Genomic DNA, 18,345 nt, shown 5'->3' on the forward strand with positions numbered 1-18,345 from the left:
TGCTATTATGATAGTACAAGCCATCTTACAAATCTGCTTTTTTAAAAATGACACCTTCACATGAAAATACCCACTGGTGGTCTTACATAAAAACTGTCCACAGTGGTCTTACATAAAAATTGTGCACATATGTGCTTTAATGTTCTGAATCCACTATTTTTTACAAGAAATCAGAGCCTAATATCACAGAATTAAACACATAGCATTGTTTTATAAAATTTCACAAACACACAAATTCTAACTCTATGTTTTGCACAATTTAGCAGAAACAAATAGCCATGCCACTGTTTAACCTTTTTTAAATATAAAATGGTAGATAAGGCTTTGGTACAATAGCAGGCTATTGTTTTCAGGTCTCGGTAAAATCAAGAATGATACAGTTACCAAATAATATTCCATATTTTCTACTAGAATACAGAAGAGTTTTAACTTTTAAGGTCATTATTACAGCACAATCCTACAAATATGTTTTTCAAAATCATATACTTAAATTTTCAATCTTTTTTCTGAATTCACTTTTGCCAGAGAAATCATTGTCTCATGGCCTTAGACCCCCGCAGATTTTGTTTTTTTTTTCTCCAGCCTTCTGGATTTTTTTTTTCTGTCCCCCCTGGCCATTGGACCTTACTTTATTTTTTGTTAATTAATTTTGCCTAATTTTTATATTTTCTGTCCCTTTTTTTCTTTCTTCATCCTGTAAAGCACTTTGACCTACAACATTTGTATAGTGTGCTATACAAATAAATGTTGCTGTTGTTGTTGCCTATCCCCCCAGCATTGTGCACAATGTAAAAACCAGCCCTGGATGGGATGCAACTCCATTGCCAGACACAGTCATGTTCAGATACACACGCTCATGAATACCACAAAGACACCAGTTCGATGGGACATGGTGGGAAGTCAGGGTTCCAGGAGAGTGCAATGTGCCAACTCCACATTAGCTGTGACTGGGCAATAAACTGAACCAAAGTCCTTAGAACTATGAGGCAACAAAGCTTACCCCTTGTGCTACCATCCTGTCCATCCTCTTTATCCATCTAAATTGTAGTACTTTCCAGAAACTAGGGGTTCCTGAAAGCTATTTATTTTCTCCTTTTGCAGAAATTTCCTACAGATTTTTTGCTTAAATATTTTTTTCATTTGGTCAGATTTAGGTAGCTCAGTGGCACAGTGGGGTTTGATTTTATGATCGATTTTTCGTGTTTCAAGACCTGACTTATACGCGAGTATATACGGTACCTTCATTTTTCCCCACATCAATCAACAGAATGACAAAGCAAAAACAAGATTTTAGAAATTTTTGCAAATTCATTAAAAATAAAAAACTGCAATATCACATTGATAAATAGTCAAGCCCTTTAATATGATACATGAAGTCTGGTTCATTCTATCGATCATCGCTGAGATGTTTCTACACCTTGTTTGGAGTCCACCTGTGGTCAATTCAATTGACGATATTATTAGGAAAGGCACACACCTGTCTACAGAAGATCCCACAGGTGACAATTTGAATTAGAGCAAAAACCAATCTATGATTTCAAAGGAATTGCCTGCAAAGCTTAGTCGCAGGATTGTTTTAAAGCTCAGATATTGAAAAGGCAAAATTCCTGTAGCACTGAAGGTCCCCAGAGGCACAGTGGCCACTATAATTCTTAATTGAAATAAGTTTAGAGTAACCATGATGCTTTCTAGAGCTGGGTGTTTGGCAAAACCGAGTAATCATGTAAAAAGGGCCATGGTAAGAAAAGTGACCAGGAACAAGATTCTCTTGTCTGATGAAACCAAAATTATAGAGTCATGTCTGGAGGAATCAGGCACTTTTGATTACCTGAGCAATACCATTCCAACAGTGAAGTATGGTGGTAGCAACATCAGGCTGTGGGTTTGTTTTTCAGTGGCAGTGACTGGGAGACTAGTCAAGGATGAGCAAAGTACAGAGAAGCCTGCTCCAGAGCGCTCTGGATCTCAGACTTGGCCAAAGGTCCAACTTCTAACAGGATAATAACCTTTGGCACAAAGCAAAGGACACGGGAGTGGCTTAAGGGCTATTCAAAATGTCCTTGAGTTGCCTGACTATAGCCTGGACTTGAACACAATCAAACATTTCTAGACAGACCTGAAAATAGCTTTTGACTGACAGTCTCCATCCAAACTGACAGAATTTGAGAGGATCACTAGAGAAGAATGGCAGAAAATCCCAAAATCTAGGTGTGCAAAGCTTGTCACATCATAACCAAGAAGACTCCAGGCTGGAATCCTTGCCAAAGGTGCTTCAATTAATTGTGGAGTAAATGGTCATGGTGATATTTCAGTTATTTATTTATTTATTATTCTTTTTAACAAATTTTCGAAAAATTCTAAATTCATTATTTTGCTTTGTCATTCTGGGGCACAGAGTTGTTTGATGAGGGAAAAATGAATTTAAATGATTGTAACACAAGGCTGCAACATCACAAAATGTGTAAAAAGTGAAAGGGTACGAATACTTTCTGAATCCACTGTATTCACTAATCATGCTGCCAACTGTAGAGATGATCGGCACATACAAGTAAGAATTTCAATGTATTCTGTACATGTGACTGCAATTAAGGGGCACAGCTAACTTAAAGATGGCATTAGACAAGAGGTGCATTTAGTGCCGAGAAAATGAACAAAGGGGTTGGAGTCAGGTAGTGTTGTAGTATTGGAGCCAGAAAACAGAAGCCATCAGTTCTGTGTCATGAAATACAAGAGTTTTTGCGAGATTATTTGCAGTCCAAATAGACAAATGTTCATACCCCCTGCTTTGAAAAGGGATGTAAATTCTTGTTCTACTTTAAATGAAAAGAGAGAAGGCTATTTGGTAGAAAGGACAATGAAAATGTTGAAAAAACATGAACAGTTTTGGGATAAAAACAGCTCAAAGTAACGCACTCTGTACAAATTCATTTCCACCCAGCCAAAAATTTCAAAGTTGCCCAGTTTGGTATTAAACTAACTATGAAGGCAAAGCAGCTTCATGTGGCCACAATAGATTTAGACATTTTATGCATTATCCTTTTCCTCAAGCTCTGCAGTTTAGGAAATATAAATAAAAATAGCAACTGCTTCAAGGCCAGCCAAATCCATCTGCAACCTCCATTAACAGCTAAAAAGTATGTATGTAATTACAATAGGAAGCCATGTTGAAAAAAAAGGCCTAATCAGAAAACAAAGGCAACAAATGTCACCTTATGTTTCAAGAAAATCCAGCCTTTTGAAAGTGGTCTAAGATATAAGGAGGCTAATTTTTAGTCCATCAAATTTTTTTAAACAAGGACTCCTTGAGTAAATGAAGAACACATTAAAACTCCACAGGCATGGTAGCCATGGCTAATAACTGAATCTGGGTCCCAGCTCTAGAAGGCCACAGAGCTGCCTGCTACACCATCATGATCAAGCCATCCTAGAGGAACAGAATTTTCAAAAAGTAATTCAGTTTTTTTTATATTTTTAAAAGCCTAAAGTAACTATTTTCCTGGACATGGCAATAATTTACATAAATATTTCATACACTACAGTGTATTTTGAATGTATTAACAATGTACATAACATTAGATTTATATAGTGCATTTCTCGCTACTCAAAGCACTTTACATAGTGAGAGGGGAGCCATTTCAACCATCACCAATGTGCAGCATCCACGTGGATGATGCAACGACAGCCATTTTTACATCAGTATATTAACCACACATTAGTTACTAGGCGGTGAAGTGATGGAAGAAATACAGATATAGATAGCCAGTTAGCGACAGGGGTTGATTAGGGGCCCAGAATGACTAGTCCGTGGTAGACAATTTAGCCTGGACATCAGGAAACAGCCTACTCTTTACGAAAGATGCCCACTTTTATGAGCACAGAGAGTCAGGACTTTGGTTTTACTGTATATCTCATCCGAAGGACAAAACCATTTTTACAGTACAGTGTCCCCTTCACTGTACTTGGGCATTAGGATCCACAAACAGACCCCTGCGTAGAAATAATCTACTCATTTGTACCTTCTTAATTCAATGTTTAAAATTCATAGGGAGCCAAAGCCTATGCAAGTTTCCCTAGGGATGAGGCAGGAAGCAAACCCAGATGCAATGGAGGGAACAAGTCTGCATTAAAATTAACAACTTGCCGAGCGTGTTGTTCACTAACACTGACTGTCGTCAGTCATTTTGTATCCAATCACTTGCACGTGATATTCTATTTACAACCATATATGGTAAATGAAAACTGTACCTGAAAAAAATCCAGATTCGGCAGATTGTCATGATAAACAAGTCAAGTTTTGATATAATGTATTATCTAATGGGATATTGGGAATGGCATCTACATGTAGTCTTTTTTTAGTCTTCTCATAAGGTATGTGTTCAGATCTTTGTTGTATTTTTAAAATTTTACTTTTACTTCATTTTTTTCACTTTACACTTCACAAGTAAATGTAACCCAGTTTAAAGTAATACAAGAGCATCCAGGCTGTCATGTCTGTATTTAACAAATAAAAGCAGAAAGCGAGACTGTACCTTCTCATCCATATCTTCATCACTCTCATCTAGATCCTCATGTTTCAGCCTCCACTCATATTCCACATGGACATGTGCGTTAAACTTCCCAGATAAAGCCTGTGTCAGCTAAAAATGATTTTTAAAAGTTTTGCTGTATCAAGATTGTTTAACATCACTTTTTCAAATTATACAGTATGAAGTACAATCTCAGAAGTGCACACTTACCAGCTCTTCACACTGAGTGTGTTTCAGACGCTTTGCAATGTCCAGCGGCGTTTCACCAGCTTCATTGGCTAGAAATATATTAAAAAAGGTTATCTTTTACATTTAAGGAGTTAATCATGTCTAGAATAAAAGAACTGTATTTGACATAAAAAACTGATTTTCCCATTTCAGCATGGCAATCCCCAGCTACCATAGGATGTTTACAGGTGGTGTGTCAATTAAGAGCGCATAGTTGCTTCCCGTCCCTCATTCCATTTATAGCAAGTGGTTAAAACTAAATTTTATCATATCAAAGCACAACTTAAATCACTTAAGTTGTTTCTTTACAATATACCATTTTTTTCCACAGATTAGGATAACCTACTATACATTCTCCTGTTAGTGAGTACAATACACCATTTCATGAAATATCTTGTTATTTTAAAAATTAACCAAAAGGAATGGTTAGAGTTTGACACTTTTAATAATCTTGGCATAAACTGGCAAATTGACATCATGACATCGTATGACACATCAGTTTACAAAGATAATGTGTGAAACAAGAGTATTTAATCTGTTACTAAATAAATAACACAATATTTAAAGAAAACTGGAGCAAAAATATTGAATGGTTATACTTTTAAATAAAAGATCATTCAATGCCTTAGTTTGCTGTCCCACAGAGTAAAAACCTAACCCTGATTAATTCACATCATGCACAGCTAAGTAGACATTTTTAGATATTGGCTGCTGGGATTGGTGGTCAAACCCTCAGAGTTTAGGTGACAAAGACACACTCAGAGGCAGCGTCTTAACAATCTGAGCAAAAGACAAATCTCTCCTTCAGCCTCTAAACTGTTCCAAGTCATGTATGAACTGGTGACATCAGTTAAATCCCCAGTCAGCCATCACTCTGTGCGCAGTATCACCCAATGACTACAGCAAGGCACATACTATGGTTGAATTCCCTTTAAACATATGACATGGAAAATAAAATTCTAATACAGTAGATAAGAGAAACAATGCATAGTAGACTTAAAGGGGTTTCAGAAGGCTAGAAGCACAGTTCTGGAGTTCTGAATGGTGGGCTTTATGTTTAACATGCACACATAAGAATTTAAACAGTGTTTCATGGATTCTCTTTGAAACATTATTATTATGCTTCCAGTGTTTTTTGTGTTCTCTTCTTTAAATAATAAAAAGACAAAAAAAAATGAAATCAATGAGTTGTTAGCCTAACACAGTTTTTAACTGGTAAGGTTATTTCAAAATTAATGAGAACACGTCACCTTTACAGAGACAGCATTTAACCTAAGAGTAGACAACTGGGACACAAACAGTTTAGCAAAATAAATATCATGACTCTATTTCACCCTGAAAACTGACATAAACCACCTTAAGTAGAATAATATACTAGCAAAGAAACTCTTAAAAGTAAGAGCAATAATTAAATACATATCAAGATGGCTGACTCAGTACTACTGCCAGTGCTCACAGTTTTTCTTGTGTGGGATGTAAAATGAAGAAAATAAGAATGCTGTGATAGACAGAAAGTACATGTTTAAATCATACGTCATCTTTGTGTTTATTATAATCCCCTGTAAATTTGAAACTGATTTTTTTCTCCTTTTATTGATCCCTTTTTAAAAATCATCCCTACTAATTACTTGATTACTTGCAGTGATCTTCGCGGAGTCAATGGAGGCTCTGATCGGGGTGCTCGAGAGACTGAATGAGGAGTCTGAGTGTCTGGGCTAGATCCAGGCCTTTAATAACCTCTTGGGCACAGCCATCAGCTGTGTTTCTGTTTGCGGAGAGAGTGCAGATTTTGTCGAGAGGTTTACTTATCTTGGCAGTGACATTCATGTCTCTGGTGACTCTTCCTATGAAGTCAGTAGAAGGATTGGGAGAGCATGGGGGGTCATGAGGTCGCTGGAAAGGGGTGTGTGGCACTCCTGATATCTATGCAAAAGGATGAACGTCCAAGTCTTTAGAGTCCTGGTGCTTCCTGTCTTGCTATACGGTTGCGAGACATGGACGCTATCCAGTGACTTGAGATGAAGACTGGACTCCTTTGGTACTGTGTCTCTCCGGAAAATCCTTGGGTACCGTTGGTTTGACTTTGTGTCGAATGAGCGGTTGCTCATGGAGTCCCGAATGAGGCACATTACCTGCATTGCGAGAGAGTGTCAGTTACAGCACTACGGCCATGTGGCGCATTTCCCCGAGGGTGATCCAGCTTGTAAGATCCTCATTGTTGGGGACCCAAGTGGCTGGACCAGGCCAAGGGGTCGCCCACGTAACACCTGGCTGCGGCAGATAGAGGGTCATTTCCGGAGGGTGGGACTGGACTGCGTGTCTGCCTGGGTGGTTGCCAACCGGGATCCCAAGTTGTTTCGTTGTGTAGTGGGTGCGGCAACGCACTGTACCAGTGCATGCTCCCCAACTTGACTTGACTTGACTTACTAATTACAGTAAATTAAAAATGCATTTTATAAACAGTTAGAAGTTAATGTTACTTTGAAAGTTCTCCTGTATTTTTTAACTTCTTCTCGCAAAGTTAAATGTCTCACCTATTTCAATGGAGGCCTTCCCCCTCAGTAACAGCTTGAGGCACTCAATGTTATCTGTCAGGCAACAGTAGTGCAGAGCGGTGCTACCCTTTGCAGTCTGCTTATCCAGATTGCCACTATAAGATACATAAAAAGAGCAGATAAACACACACACTCCTACTATTGTTTCAAAACAAGATATCATTAAATCCCAGCACTCATGTATAAACGTGACCACAGTATATTAAAGACACAAATTTAAAAAAATGGAAATGTTAAGTCAGTTCTCTAACAGCTTTCTTCCATAGCATTACAAAGAAAGGTGGCTTCTGAACTATCATCTAATACAACTGAGCCACCATGTCACATGTCACTGCACAATTGTTATTGTACTGCATTTGTCATTTATATGACTAGGATGCACATTTGTAACCAGACATCTTACCTATTTTGTACTAAAAAGTCCACTATATGGAGTGAAGTACGGTCCACTAGCCTCACTGCAAGATGAAGTGCAGTTTCTCCTTGCTCCTATACATGAAAGGACATAATTTTAAAATACTTGAAAATATACTTTATTTTCAAAAAGAACTTATTTTACATAACATTTTTATATAACACAAAAATACAATTGATATTACAATACAAAAGAAAAATAAGATGCAGATATGAAAAAGTGATCATATTGCTGTAAAAGAATCCAATGGAAATGAAAAACCAGATTAACTAAGATGACTTTTAACGAAGAAAAATATGTAGAAATGACAAATTATTTTTTCCAGAACAGCAAAAGGGGAAGACTCACTAAGTTATTGATATTCTATGAAGAACATGGTCAAACTATGTCTTTTATAGAGGGACAGAGGAGTATTGGCAAGGTCATCTCTTTGGCTTATGCATTTTTTTCACATAAAATGTAAAATGAAATTTGCCGAGCTATGGAGTTAAAGAATGTTATTTATTTCTTGCCTTGTGATTTATTCTATCACTAACTGGCATTCTTAATCAATATTCTAGGTGTATAAATCTTCTGAATTCCGGATAAGACATAATTCTTAACATAGGTATTCTTCTTCTTACTTCAAGGTTAAGAAGGGACAACAGTAATGGTAAACAAGGGAGTGCAGGACTGATTATGGACAGCAGCCCATCACAGAACTCATTCACTTACACAGAGCCAATTTAGAGTTGCCATTCCACATAAAACCCAAGCAACCAAAGAGAACCTCATTATTCCTTCATTCATGGTGCTTTCACCAAGAACTACGGTTTTCCTCCCACACACTGAAGATTTGTGTGTTTGGACTTAATATTAACTCTAAACTAGCCTGGTATGACTAAGTGTGGGTGCATTTGTAAGTGAGCTCTGTGATAGATTTGTGCTTTCTCAAGGGCCTTATGCTAAAAGTTGCCAGGACAGGCTCTTGGAACTCTGAACTGGTTAGAAAACAGATGGAAGGCGCCGGCTAGTAGAACCACTGCAGGATTTGTGGAGCCACTTCAAGTAAAACTATTTTATTGTACTACTACTTATCATCATTTCTTGGCTGTCTAGAGCTGTTTTCCTGAATTGTATGCAGCAAAAGTTCAATTTTAAAGTAACTTCTAAAAGTACATATATACAGTAGAAAGGGTGGACTAGTGATTTTACTGCAGATCCAGAGCTTCCTGGATAGGCTCTAGTACCCGCTGACCTTTATTCAGACTAAGCAAATTTGTGAGTATTATATTATTATTTTTTATCTTACAAACAGAATGGTGTTTCATAATAATACCTATGTCTGGAGACAGCTTTTTTGCATTAAATATTTAAAACTGTTTTTACTTTGTGGTGCTATAAGGCAGCTAGCACACATTTGTTTGGCTGATGGCTTATTTGATAGCAGTAGTCTGTTTCTGAGGAGAAAAGCCTCAGTGAAAAACTAATATAAAAACAGGTGATTTTCCTTTATGTTATCTTGTTATCAGTGTTGTAGTTTTTATTGAATTTGCTCTTTGTGAAGTTTATGTAAATAAAGATGCAATTTCCATTAACCTCACAAACACTCTTTCTGTTGGCAGTAACCTCTCCTTAGATCATCTTTTGGAGCCTTTTGTGTCATCTTTTTTTGTCTATAATAATACTTATTCTTTCAATTCTTTTTGATTCCTACTAGTCTATGTACTAAGATTAATTAGGGTGCATGTTTTATTTAGTTATGAATTCATTTTCTAAAAGAACCTTCTTTAAACAGGAAAACACATTCTTATTAAACTATTTTTCATGAATCAAACCACCCCAGTCTAACAGAAGGAGTGCTAGGATTGAAAGGATTTTAGTAGAGCAGCAGTACATGTGAGTCTCTTTTACAGAGAATATTTCTCTTGTTTTGTTTTTATTCTCTATGACATCAGATATTTCACTGAAGTTTTGTACTCAAAGTATGTTCATATGAAGCAGACTTTGGCACTTAATGCCATTCAGAGACATCTATACAAAAGCTATGAATAAAGAACAATATGTGTACAATGTGTATGTCTCTCTTTCCAAGGAAAGTCAACAGGAGAGGAACAACCAAATAAAAAGTAATAAATTCCCTCTTGTTGATATATATTTTCCAAGAACATACAACGCAGGAAAAGAATTAGTGACTTTTTGCCTGAAGACATGGACATAATCACAATGCATAAAAAACAGATGACAAGCTAGAAAAAAACATATTCAATAAATAACTACACAAAACACATTTACTTTTGATTATTTTTGACTATGATTTGATTTTCTTGACTATACTAAAGGAAACACAAATTAAAGAAAAGCCTGTTGTAGAACTACATTACAATGAGTTAAACAAAATATTATGCCAATACATTTTTAGGTCTCTTACATGTCCATTTGCGAGAGGGATTGGCTCAGTCATGTCCACACCTTCGGCATAGACTTGTACCAATGACAATATATCTCTGGCTTTCACTGCTTCACACAAACCGTGCAGTTTAGCAGCATTTTCTGTGCACTTCTTCCTAGCATACTTCTTTTCAGTGTATTTGGCAGTGATATAATCCTTTCGTGCATTCCTAAATAAATAAATTAAATGGATGGGTTCAGGAATTCATGTCATTTTCATTAAATTCTAACAATACCAACTACATATAGCAGTATAAATCAAGCTTTGTCACAGCAGCAGATATTTTTCCATTCTTCCATTTTTGATGAGCGCATGTCTTCTCCACCCTTACCTTACCCTGTTCTTAGCTGATAGAAGTGGAATGCAGTATGGTCTTCTGCAGTTGTAACTTATCCACCTAAGGCCTGCTGGGCATGCTGAGATGCCCTTCTGCACACTACTGTTGTAAACAGCAATTATTTTTAGGTACACTTTTAGCCTGAACAAGTCTGTTTACATTCATTGAAGTACCACTTGCTGAATGATTTTTTTTTAATTATCACATCATTCTCTGTAAACTCTGTAGAGACTGTAGTGCATGAATGTCGCAGTAGGGCAGATGTTATATCAGAAACAAAACTTTTCTGGACTAATGCCAAAAAGTAATTTTTCCTGGACTGTCTTCTTACTGATTACCAGAGATAAGCCTGGAAAGGTTAGATATTAGATACCTGCCAGTGGATGTTGGATACAGGAGCTTTGCAGGGTAGTTGATCTGAGTGGCCTATGCTGCACTCGGTATCACAAGAGAAAGGATGATGTAGAGGAACGCTATCTATGACAACAGAGAGGCTGCAGTGTGAGCATTGATGAGGATAAGGATCAAGAGAGGAAGGATCCATTGGAGGCAGCCTCTACTGGGTCACCTGGGTGAGGGTGTATAATGTTGAAAGACTTGAAATTCTCAACCACCCCTGGTACTTTACTTATATACATATAAATATATATGCACAGATATCATAGTTTTTAAACAAGTAATACGCAATGAATATGTTTATGGGAACAGGGCTATACATTTAAAAAAATCTGTGATAGAAGTTGCATCACAAAATTAATTAATGAACCAATGATTATGGTAAAAGAGAAGTGCATAATTAGGATCCACTATTGGTCGGCCAAGCTGCCACCTTGTCAAGGTCTTTTTCGCACTTATTCAACACAAAATTCCTTTAATATAAATTATATTTTAAATTATATTTATGTTAGATAATTGTACACTGGTTTCAAACTATATGAACCATGGAATCTTTTCATGATACCTTATGTATTTGTAACAGCAATTAGCTTAATGCTTGGCATGCTTCCTGCCTTGTCACAGAAACTGATTATTGAACTGAATATTAGAGCATAAATGAATCAGTCAACATCATTTGGAATGACATCTAACAGAAGGATGATTTGATGAAATAAAACAAAAACTGCCCACAGTAAAGGTTAAAATCTAACAATATACACAACACATTAAAAAGTTTTCAATCACAATCAAAAAAGACAGTCAGTTCACACTTTCCTTTACATCCTAATTTCACTTACTGCATTACCTCCCATGTGGTTGACATGATACAGCCAAAGAAGAGAAAGTACTAATGCAAACTATCTTACCAACTCACCTAAACATGCAAGATCAATATACATAATTTGTGAAATTTGAAGGAAATAATATAATTTGTACAATGATCACTGTCTCATCTCATAAACTTAAGATGGCTCATGCCTCTTCTAAATATATATTTTACATAAGTTGTAATAGTGTTCTCTACATTAATTTCACTTCACTGACATATAATTCAATATATTTATGCAGTATAGTTTGTTGTCCTGGCAAAACACACTATATCTCTTATGGAGTCCTGTGCCTCTGCATAATAAAAGTAGGTTCAAGAATTTTAAAGAATCCCCTTGTAATACTCACATGTCACTAGCAGGACTGGGTTTAACAACATCTGCTGAAATACAAGCCTCCATTATCTCATTGAATGAAGAGTTTCCAATATTCTTGGCCAGCTGGCATAAAAAACATCAACAATAAGTAAGATTTTTCCATTTTTTACACTTATAGTTTTACATATCAGCTATTATACAAATGTGTATGAAAATACATGGAAAATACCAAGATACACAAATATTAACCTGATAACTTATTCTACAGAGATAATACTAAGGAGTTTTCATCAATGTATTTTTCAGGCAAAATGCAACAATTCATTAAAATTTTTATATACAGTAAGTATACTTTTTTTTGCCTACCAAGAGTTCTGAGGTTCCCAGAACATCAAGTGTGAGAGACTGTATTCTTGAATAGTGAACACCAAGCTCTCTGTGAATTCCAGAGCATTCAATACACGTCAGAATTCCAAGATTTGTTGAGAGCCATGTGGGATCTGTAAGGCAAATGATGAATGTACTTAAACTAAAAGCAAGCTCACATTTCAGCAATGGATTTCGCTTAGTACTTTCACACTACATTCATTCAGTTAAAATGATTATATGAAATACGGACTGAAAGAGTGAAGAGAGCTCCTGAAAAGCAGCTCTTTATTAAAATAACACAACTGTCTAGAGGAAAGTACAAAATGTTAAATAACACTGCTCTTGAGGACTGCATGAGTTCCTAGCATTGAATATTTTCATCATTGACAATTCAAGCACATCACATAAGCTAATGACTTGGGTCTGAAAGCACAGATTTTAAAAAGCATCTGATGGGGAAGACTGAATTGCTGATAGAGCAATCCTCCTGGGGTAATATACGTTTTATTTTTAAATTACAGAGGCAAGCTCTCTGTAAATTCTGGTGCATTCGATACATGTCAGAATTCCAAGATTTGTTGCAAGCCAAGTGGGATTTGTATGACTTCCTATTTTGTGCTACAATTAGTACCATCTAATCAAGGAAATCAATGGAACTGCAGAAACCACCTAAAGTAAAAATAAGAAGACATGTTAATCTAATGACAGATCTGTGTTACTGTCAGAGGTAAGGACATCATAATTATGTGCACAAATGCTGCATCTCAGTTTATTTCAGATGTTTGTTAAGAGAACTTGCCTTTTGTGGCACATCTGTATTTTCTGAAACTAAAAATACAGCTGCCTTTTAAAAGTGTCATAAAGACAAATGCTAAACAGGATAAAATTATCTGGTGATTATTGAGTACGATGCCTTGACAGTGAAGCTGAGCTCCTGTAGCTCCAACTCCATAAATGGTAACTCTTTTAGTTGATGTAGCCTACTGGTTAAGATAGTAGAGAGTAAACCCCAGGAATGGGATGCCTGCAACTACCTCTCTTTTAGAAATAAGAAAAAATTGTCCGTCTGCTTAACATGCACCTGCCCTTAAGCTCAATGCTTCACGTGCACATCATGCTCTCTCTCAAAAACAGCAGCCTTTGGGGTTAAATGGGCATCAGGAATTTCTGAGAGTGAGTCATATGGTTTGACGACAAAAATAACAAAAAAAACATCTAGTCAGAAAAGGTCAGTAGTCAGTCACTAAAATGAATGTAGTCAAAAAAGACAAAAAGTCAAAATGTAGAACAGTTTAGAAACCCACATAGACACAGGAAGAACATGGAAACTCCATTCAAGGAGCACCCGGCATGCAAACCCTTGTCTTCTTAATGTGTGGCACCAATGCTACCTCTGCACCAGTGTGCCTCCCCTATATGTAATATGTATTGTCTAATATTCTAACATAAGCTTTTTGTTCACTATTATATTTTATTAATTTGTACAAAGTTATGTTTGATGACCAAGTTCTTATGTGCTATGATTTTTTATTGTGATTTCCTGGTCTCCCTGAAAAAAACTGCCGACAAACCTAATTTCCATCTTGGGACAATAAACTCGAGCTGAATTGAACTGACAAGATGCTTTACAAATACAGTACTACATACAGTACAGTGTAATTTTTTACTCTTTTTTTTAACATTTGAAGCAAAGGATGGAATGTTAAGTGATGCACTCAAGATAACAAAATAAATATGCGCAAGGACTAAAGTACCAGTCTTCAGGTTTACAGTCCATGGCTTTAACTATTAGGCTAAACTGCATGCCACTGCAATCTTGCTGTTTTGTGACATCACTCACATAAAAAATGTAATGTAAAAAAATACTGATTATATTCTGAATTTCTAAGAGATTGGGAAGTAATTTACTTCATTAAATAAAAACTAGAAAATATTTGTAGTAAACCCTTTGGAGGTTTCCATCTCCATTTATTTACTGAACTGACAACTCTGAATAAAATTATTTTGTGCATCGTTCAAGCAACAAATCAAATGATTTACTAATAATTTTGGCACTACAGTGACCTGACAATAACTCAATTAGGAAACCAGAGAAATCTCTGCATCAGTAATGAGAAAAAAAACCTCACAAGTGTCAATTACCTGATGCCCCACAGTCGCAACAGACATCGTTGCCTGTCATTCTCTTCACCTCTGCCATAATGGATTTTGTCAGTTCCTGAACAATGTTGTTTTCCCCGACATTATGATCACCTTTGAAGGCATTGTTCAAAGCTTCTTCTTTGCTGTTCTGTAACACGGACATCCAGCTAAAAAACAAATGTACATGATTAACCAGCAAATCAGACTTCATATTTTACTAAGTTAAACATCCCCTATGAATGGGAAGAAGTAGTAGTGCTACATTCATTCTAACTTACACTTGACATTCTTGCTCATCTTCTGCTTGAAAATGGTATGTTCGGTCATCTGTTGGAAAACACAAAAAAAAGTTTAAGGATTTTAATATTTCATACGCCGGGCTATCCCATGCTGACTCAACAGAAGAACAAAAGCATTATGTTTCTATTTTGTCCTGTATCAGAAAAATCAAAATCTAACCTGAAAATGAAACAAATTCATCCTTAAAGGTCATTGAAAGATTCAATCATCAAGTTTTTCTGGCTTTGAAGAGAATTTCAAAATAGTGCTGCACATACGCAATCATACCAATAGTTAAAATGTCTACATATTGATTCTGGAGCAGTCAACACAGCTAATGACTAAGACCAGAAAGTTAAAACGTCAGAAATGACATGACAGATCAAATACACAGTATATAAAGGGGCAACATCATTAAGATATTTCAAAACCAGAAAGGTAAACAGGTTTAATTTTTTCTTAAGTTGTAGGCTTGGGCTTTTGTGTATATGGGAACTGACAACCAATGAGCACTTAGCTAGAAGTTATTAATACAATATGGCTACAACGAAAGAAGTAAAAAAAAGTAAACAGAACAGAGGCTTGTCTTGACTGATGTCTTCCACTTGTTGTACTGCAAGAGAACGCAAAAAAGGCTAAAGAAGAATAAAAGAATAAAGAGGTTGAAATTGCATGTCAAAGACTCAAGTTACAATTGCTGGCTGCAATGGTGTTTAACAAGGGATATCAGGTCATTGCGGCATTTTGCTATCAGTAAAATATCAATCACAATCTGCACATAACACAGCTATGAGGTTGTTTTTTTGCCTAACAAAAATACTGATCACATGTTTACTCACTGCATGAATAACAGCTTACAGTGTTAATGTAACTTACCTGGTATGACTTCTGGCAGCAAAAGAAGAAAGTTGGTGTGGCCAAGTTTTGCACAAGCCTCTACTGTGAGTGTCTGTTCCCCATAGTGTGTGCAACTCTGCTGGCGTTTCAGTAATTTGTATCGAGGAATTTTATTATAAAGTCAGGAGTGAGTAAAAGAGGAAAATTTTTTAAATATATACATTGAAATAACTTTTTTCAAGGTCACTGTAAAAGAGTAAATCAATCACTAAATGAAGTTGCATAGGATGTTACTGTGTTTTAACTATTGTTTTAAAATAGAGTTTGTCAGAATTGAAATGTTAATACAATGTACTCTGTTTGAGATACTGTACCTCAACAAAAATTTGAACAACCCATTCCACAAAATGGGTTCATTGGGATCCGAGCTGTGTCATACAGACAGAGAGACTGATAGACATTATTACAATAGGTGCTTTTTGCAGTTTATGCAAACACACCTAAAAACTGTGGCAGGAAAGTGGTATGGTTGTTAAGGCTTTGGACTTCAAACCCTGAGGATGTGGATTCAAATCCTGTTACTAACATTGTGTGACCATGAGAAAGTCACTTGACCTGCCTGTGCTCCAATTGGAAAAAACAAAAATAAGTGTAAACATTTGTATCATAAATGTTGCAAGTTGCCTTGGATAAAAGTTTCAACCAAATAAGTACATGTAAATATAAAAGATAAACAAACAAAATGTGTGATTGGGCACAGTGGTTAGTGCTTCTATCACTTAGCTCCAGGATACTGGTATTAAATGCCAGGCTGAGTTTGAACATTTTCCACTTTTTTTCTCTACATACTTCTATTTTTCCCCACATTTCTCATGATGCACAGGTTAAAATAATGCAATTTTAAACATAGCCAGTCCAATCATGGATGTATGTGTATGCACCATGTTGGTTCCTGCCTTGCACCTGATGCAGGAGGATAGGCTCCAGGCATTGTAACATTAAATTGGACTAATCAAGTATAGATGACAAATGAATCAACAAACGAGAATGAGTCCTAAAAAGAAGTCTGCAAAAGTTGTTATTTAGCATCTGAAAAAATAGCCAGTATCCTAGTATTGTTTCTATAAATTACTTTATTCTTATTTATAAGAATATCAATCCTAAACTACAGAGATCCTCTTTGGTAAACTCTGTGCTTTTTTCAGCCTCATTCAGCATGCAGCATCACATGGTTGCTTAGCGCCAAGTCACCAAACCCCCAGCTTGCCTGATGTCCACTGTTTATTAAGATAGTATTTAAGGGAAAAAGAACTAACTCAGTTCAGACTCGACTTAAATCAAAAGTCACTAAATGAAAAGGACAATAAAAAAGCTGGCTAGTACAATATAAAAGTCAGTAATAATAATGGGATAGATTGATGTCACAAGGTGCCCAAAACTGATTAACATCAGGATTGCCCCTTTGAAAGCATGCTACAGCATAACAGAATGAAACGTTGACGACAGCACCGTATTGTAAATGGTTCATGCCACTGCTCGCCCTCCTCCAAGACTTGTCAGCATCTTCTTTCTGTAAGCACTTGATTTCCCCACAGATGACAGTATGGTCCAATATTTTTATTTAAGGTAAAAAATGAAATATTTGTATTTTAGGTATAAAATACATGTACACCTAAATCCAGGTGATTACACTCAGGCATTTTTTGTTAGCAAATGCTAAACACAAAGAATAGAATTTACAAAAAGAAACCAATGAGGTTTCAAAGTGTACCATGATAGCATCTATCAGTTATGCTTAGAATAAAAGATTGCTGGCCTTGTCTCACAAAAACTGTATTGAGAAAACACTGGCACATTCTGGCTTTCTAAATGCTGTTAGTATTTTTTACATCAAAAGCATATTTCTATCAGCTCACACAGTTCACTCAAGAAGGTTATTCAATACCTGAGTTTCAAACAACGGTATCAGGTATTACAATGGGTATAGTCTTCTTTGTGGAGGTCTCCTGGGGGCAAGAGCATTACTACATGTGAGGCCAGAAAACTCCATAAACTGATAAGGCTGGCTGGCTGTGTCCTAACAGTCAATGTGAACTCTCTTGACATACTTAAAAGAGAACACTTGATAAACTTCCCACTCATTCTGTGTATGCCATTTGGAATAAAGACAGGACAACCTATAGCAAAAGACTAGTCCAATTACGATGTTGCAAAGAGCACTATAAAAGGTAATTGCTGTCAGCAACCATTATACTTTATAATGAGTCCGTTATTGTCATGACAGTGTTGATTTTCTTACTCTCTTAAAGGTATTGAGTAGCTGGTTGCATTTTGTATTAAACTATACTTGACTTGCTGCATTGTTCAGTGCTGTATGATTGGCTGTAGGTTTAGCAATTTAATTCAGGATCAATAAAGTTTCTATTATTATATCATTATAATCTGGTGGCTGCATTAGGCAAAGCCCATGAGAAAGAGACTTTAGGATATCAACTTACGTGATATGAGATCAAAGTTTTTTTTCTCATCTGGATTAGGCTTCACTTGACAAGTCAGTAAATTGAGCTTGGCTGGTGGTCTGTTAGCCTGGAAGTGAGAACAGATAAATTATGGTTCTAAAATAAAAAGTACTTTAAGATTCAA

The 18,345-nt window shown here is 36.2% G+C and overlaps 1 protein-coding gene across 2 annotated transcripts in view; it reads right to left on the bottom strand.

The window, feature by feature from the left end:
* The window catches only part of asap2a (ArfGAP with SH3 domain, ankyrin repeat and PH domain 2a), a 220,762-nt gene that overhangs the window by 18,457 nt on the left and 183,960 nt on the right, over nucleotides 1-18,345 (bottom strand). For both annotated transcript variants that reach the window (XM_028796885.2, XM_028796884.2), the window contains exons 12-21: nucleotides 18,201-18,288; nucleotides 14,865-14,913; nucleotides 14,587-14,753; nucleotides 12,442-12,575; nucleotides 12,107-12,198; nucleotides 10,135-10,324; nucleotides 7,713-7,798; nucleotides 7,289-7,404; nucleotides 4,737-4,804; nucleotides 4,530-4,637 (exon numbers count right to left, since the gene is read on the bottom strand). In XM_028796885.2, the coding sequence (XP_028652718.1) occupies nucleotides 4,530-4,637; nucleotides 4,737-4,804; nucleotides 7,289-7,404; nucleotides 7,713-7,798; nucleotides 10,135-10,324; nucleotides 12,107-12,198; nucleotides 12,442-12,575; nucleotides 14,587-14,753; nucleotides 14,865-14,913; nucleotides 18,201-18,288 (1,098 nt within the window). The remainder of the gene's footprint in view (nucleotides 1-4,529; nucleotides 4,638-4,736; nucleotides 4,805-7,288; nucleotides 7,405-7,712; nucleotides 7,799-10,134; nucleotides 10,325-12,106; nucleotides 12,199-12,441; nucleotides 12,576-14,586; nucleotides 14,754-14,864; nucleotides 14,914-18,200; nucleotides 18,289-18,345) is intronic.

This window comes from Erpetoichthys calabaricus, chromosome 3 (assembly GCF_900747795.2).
Source record: "Erpetoichthys calabaricus chromosome 3, fErpCal1.3, whole genome shotgun sequence".
In the NCBI taxonomy this organism is placed as follows: Eukaryota; Metazoa; Chordata; class Cladistia; order Polypteriformes; family Polypteridae; genus Erpetoichthys; species Erpetoichthys calabaricus.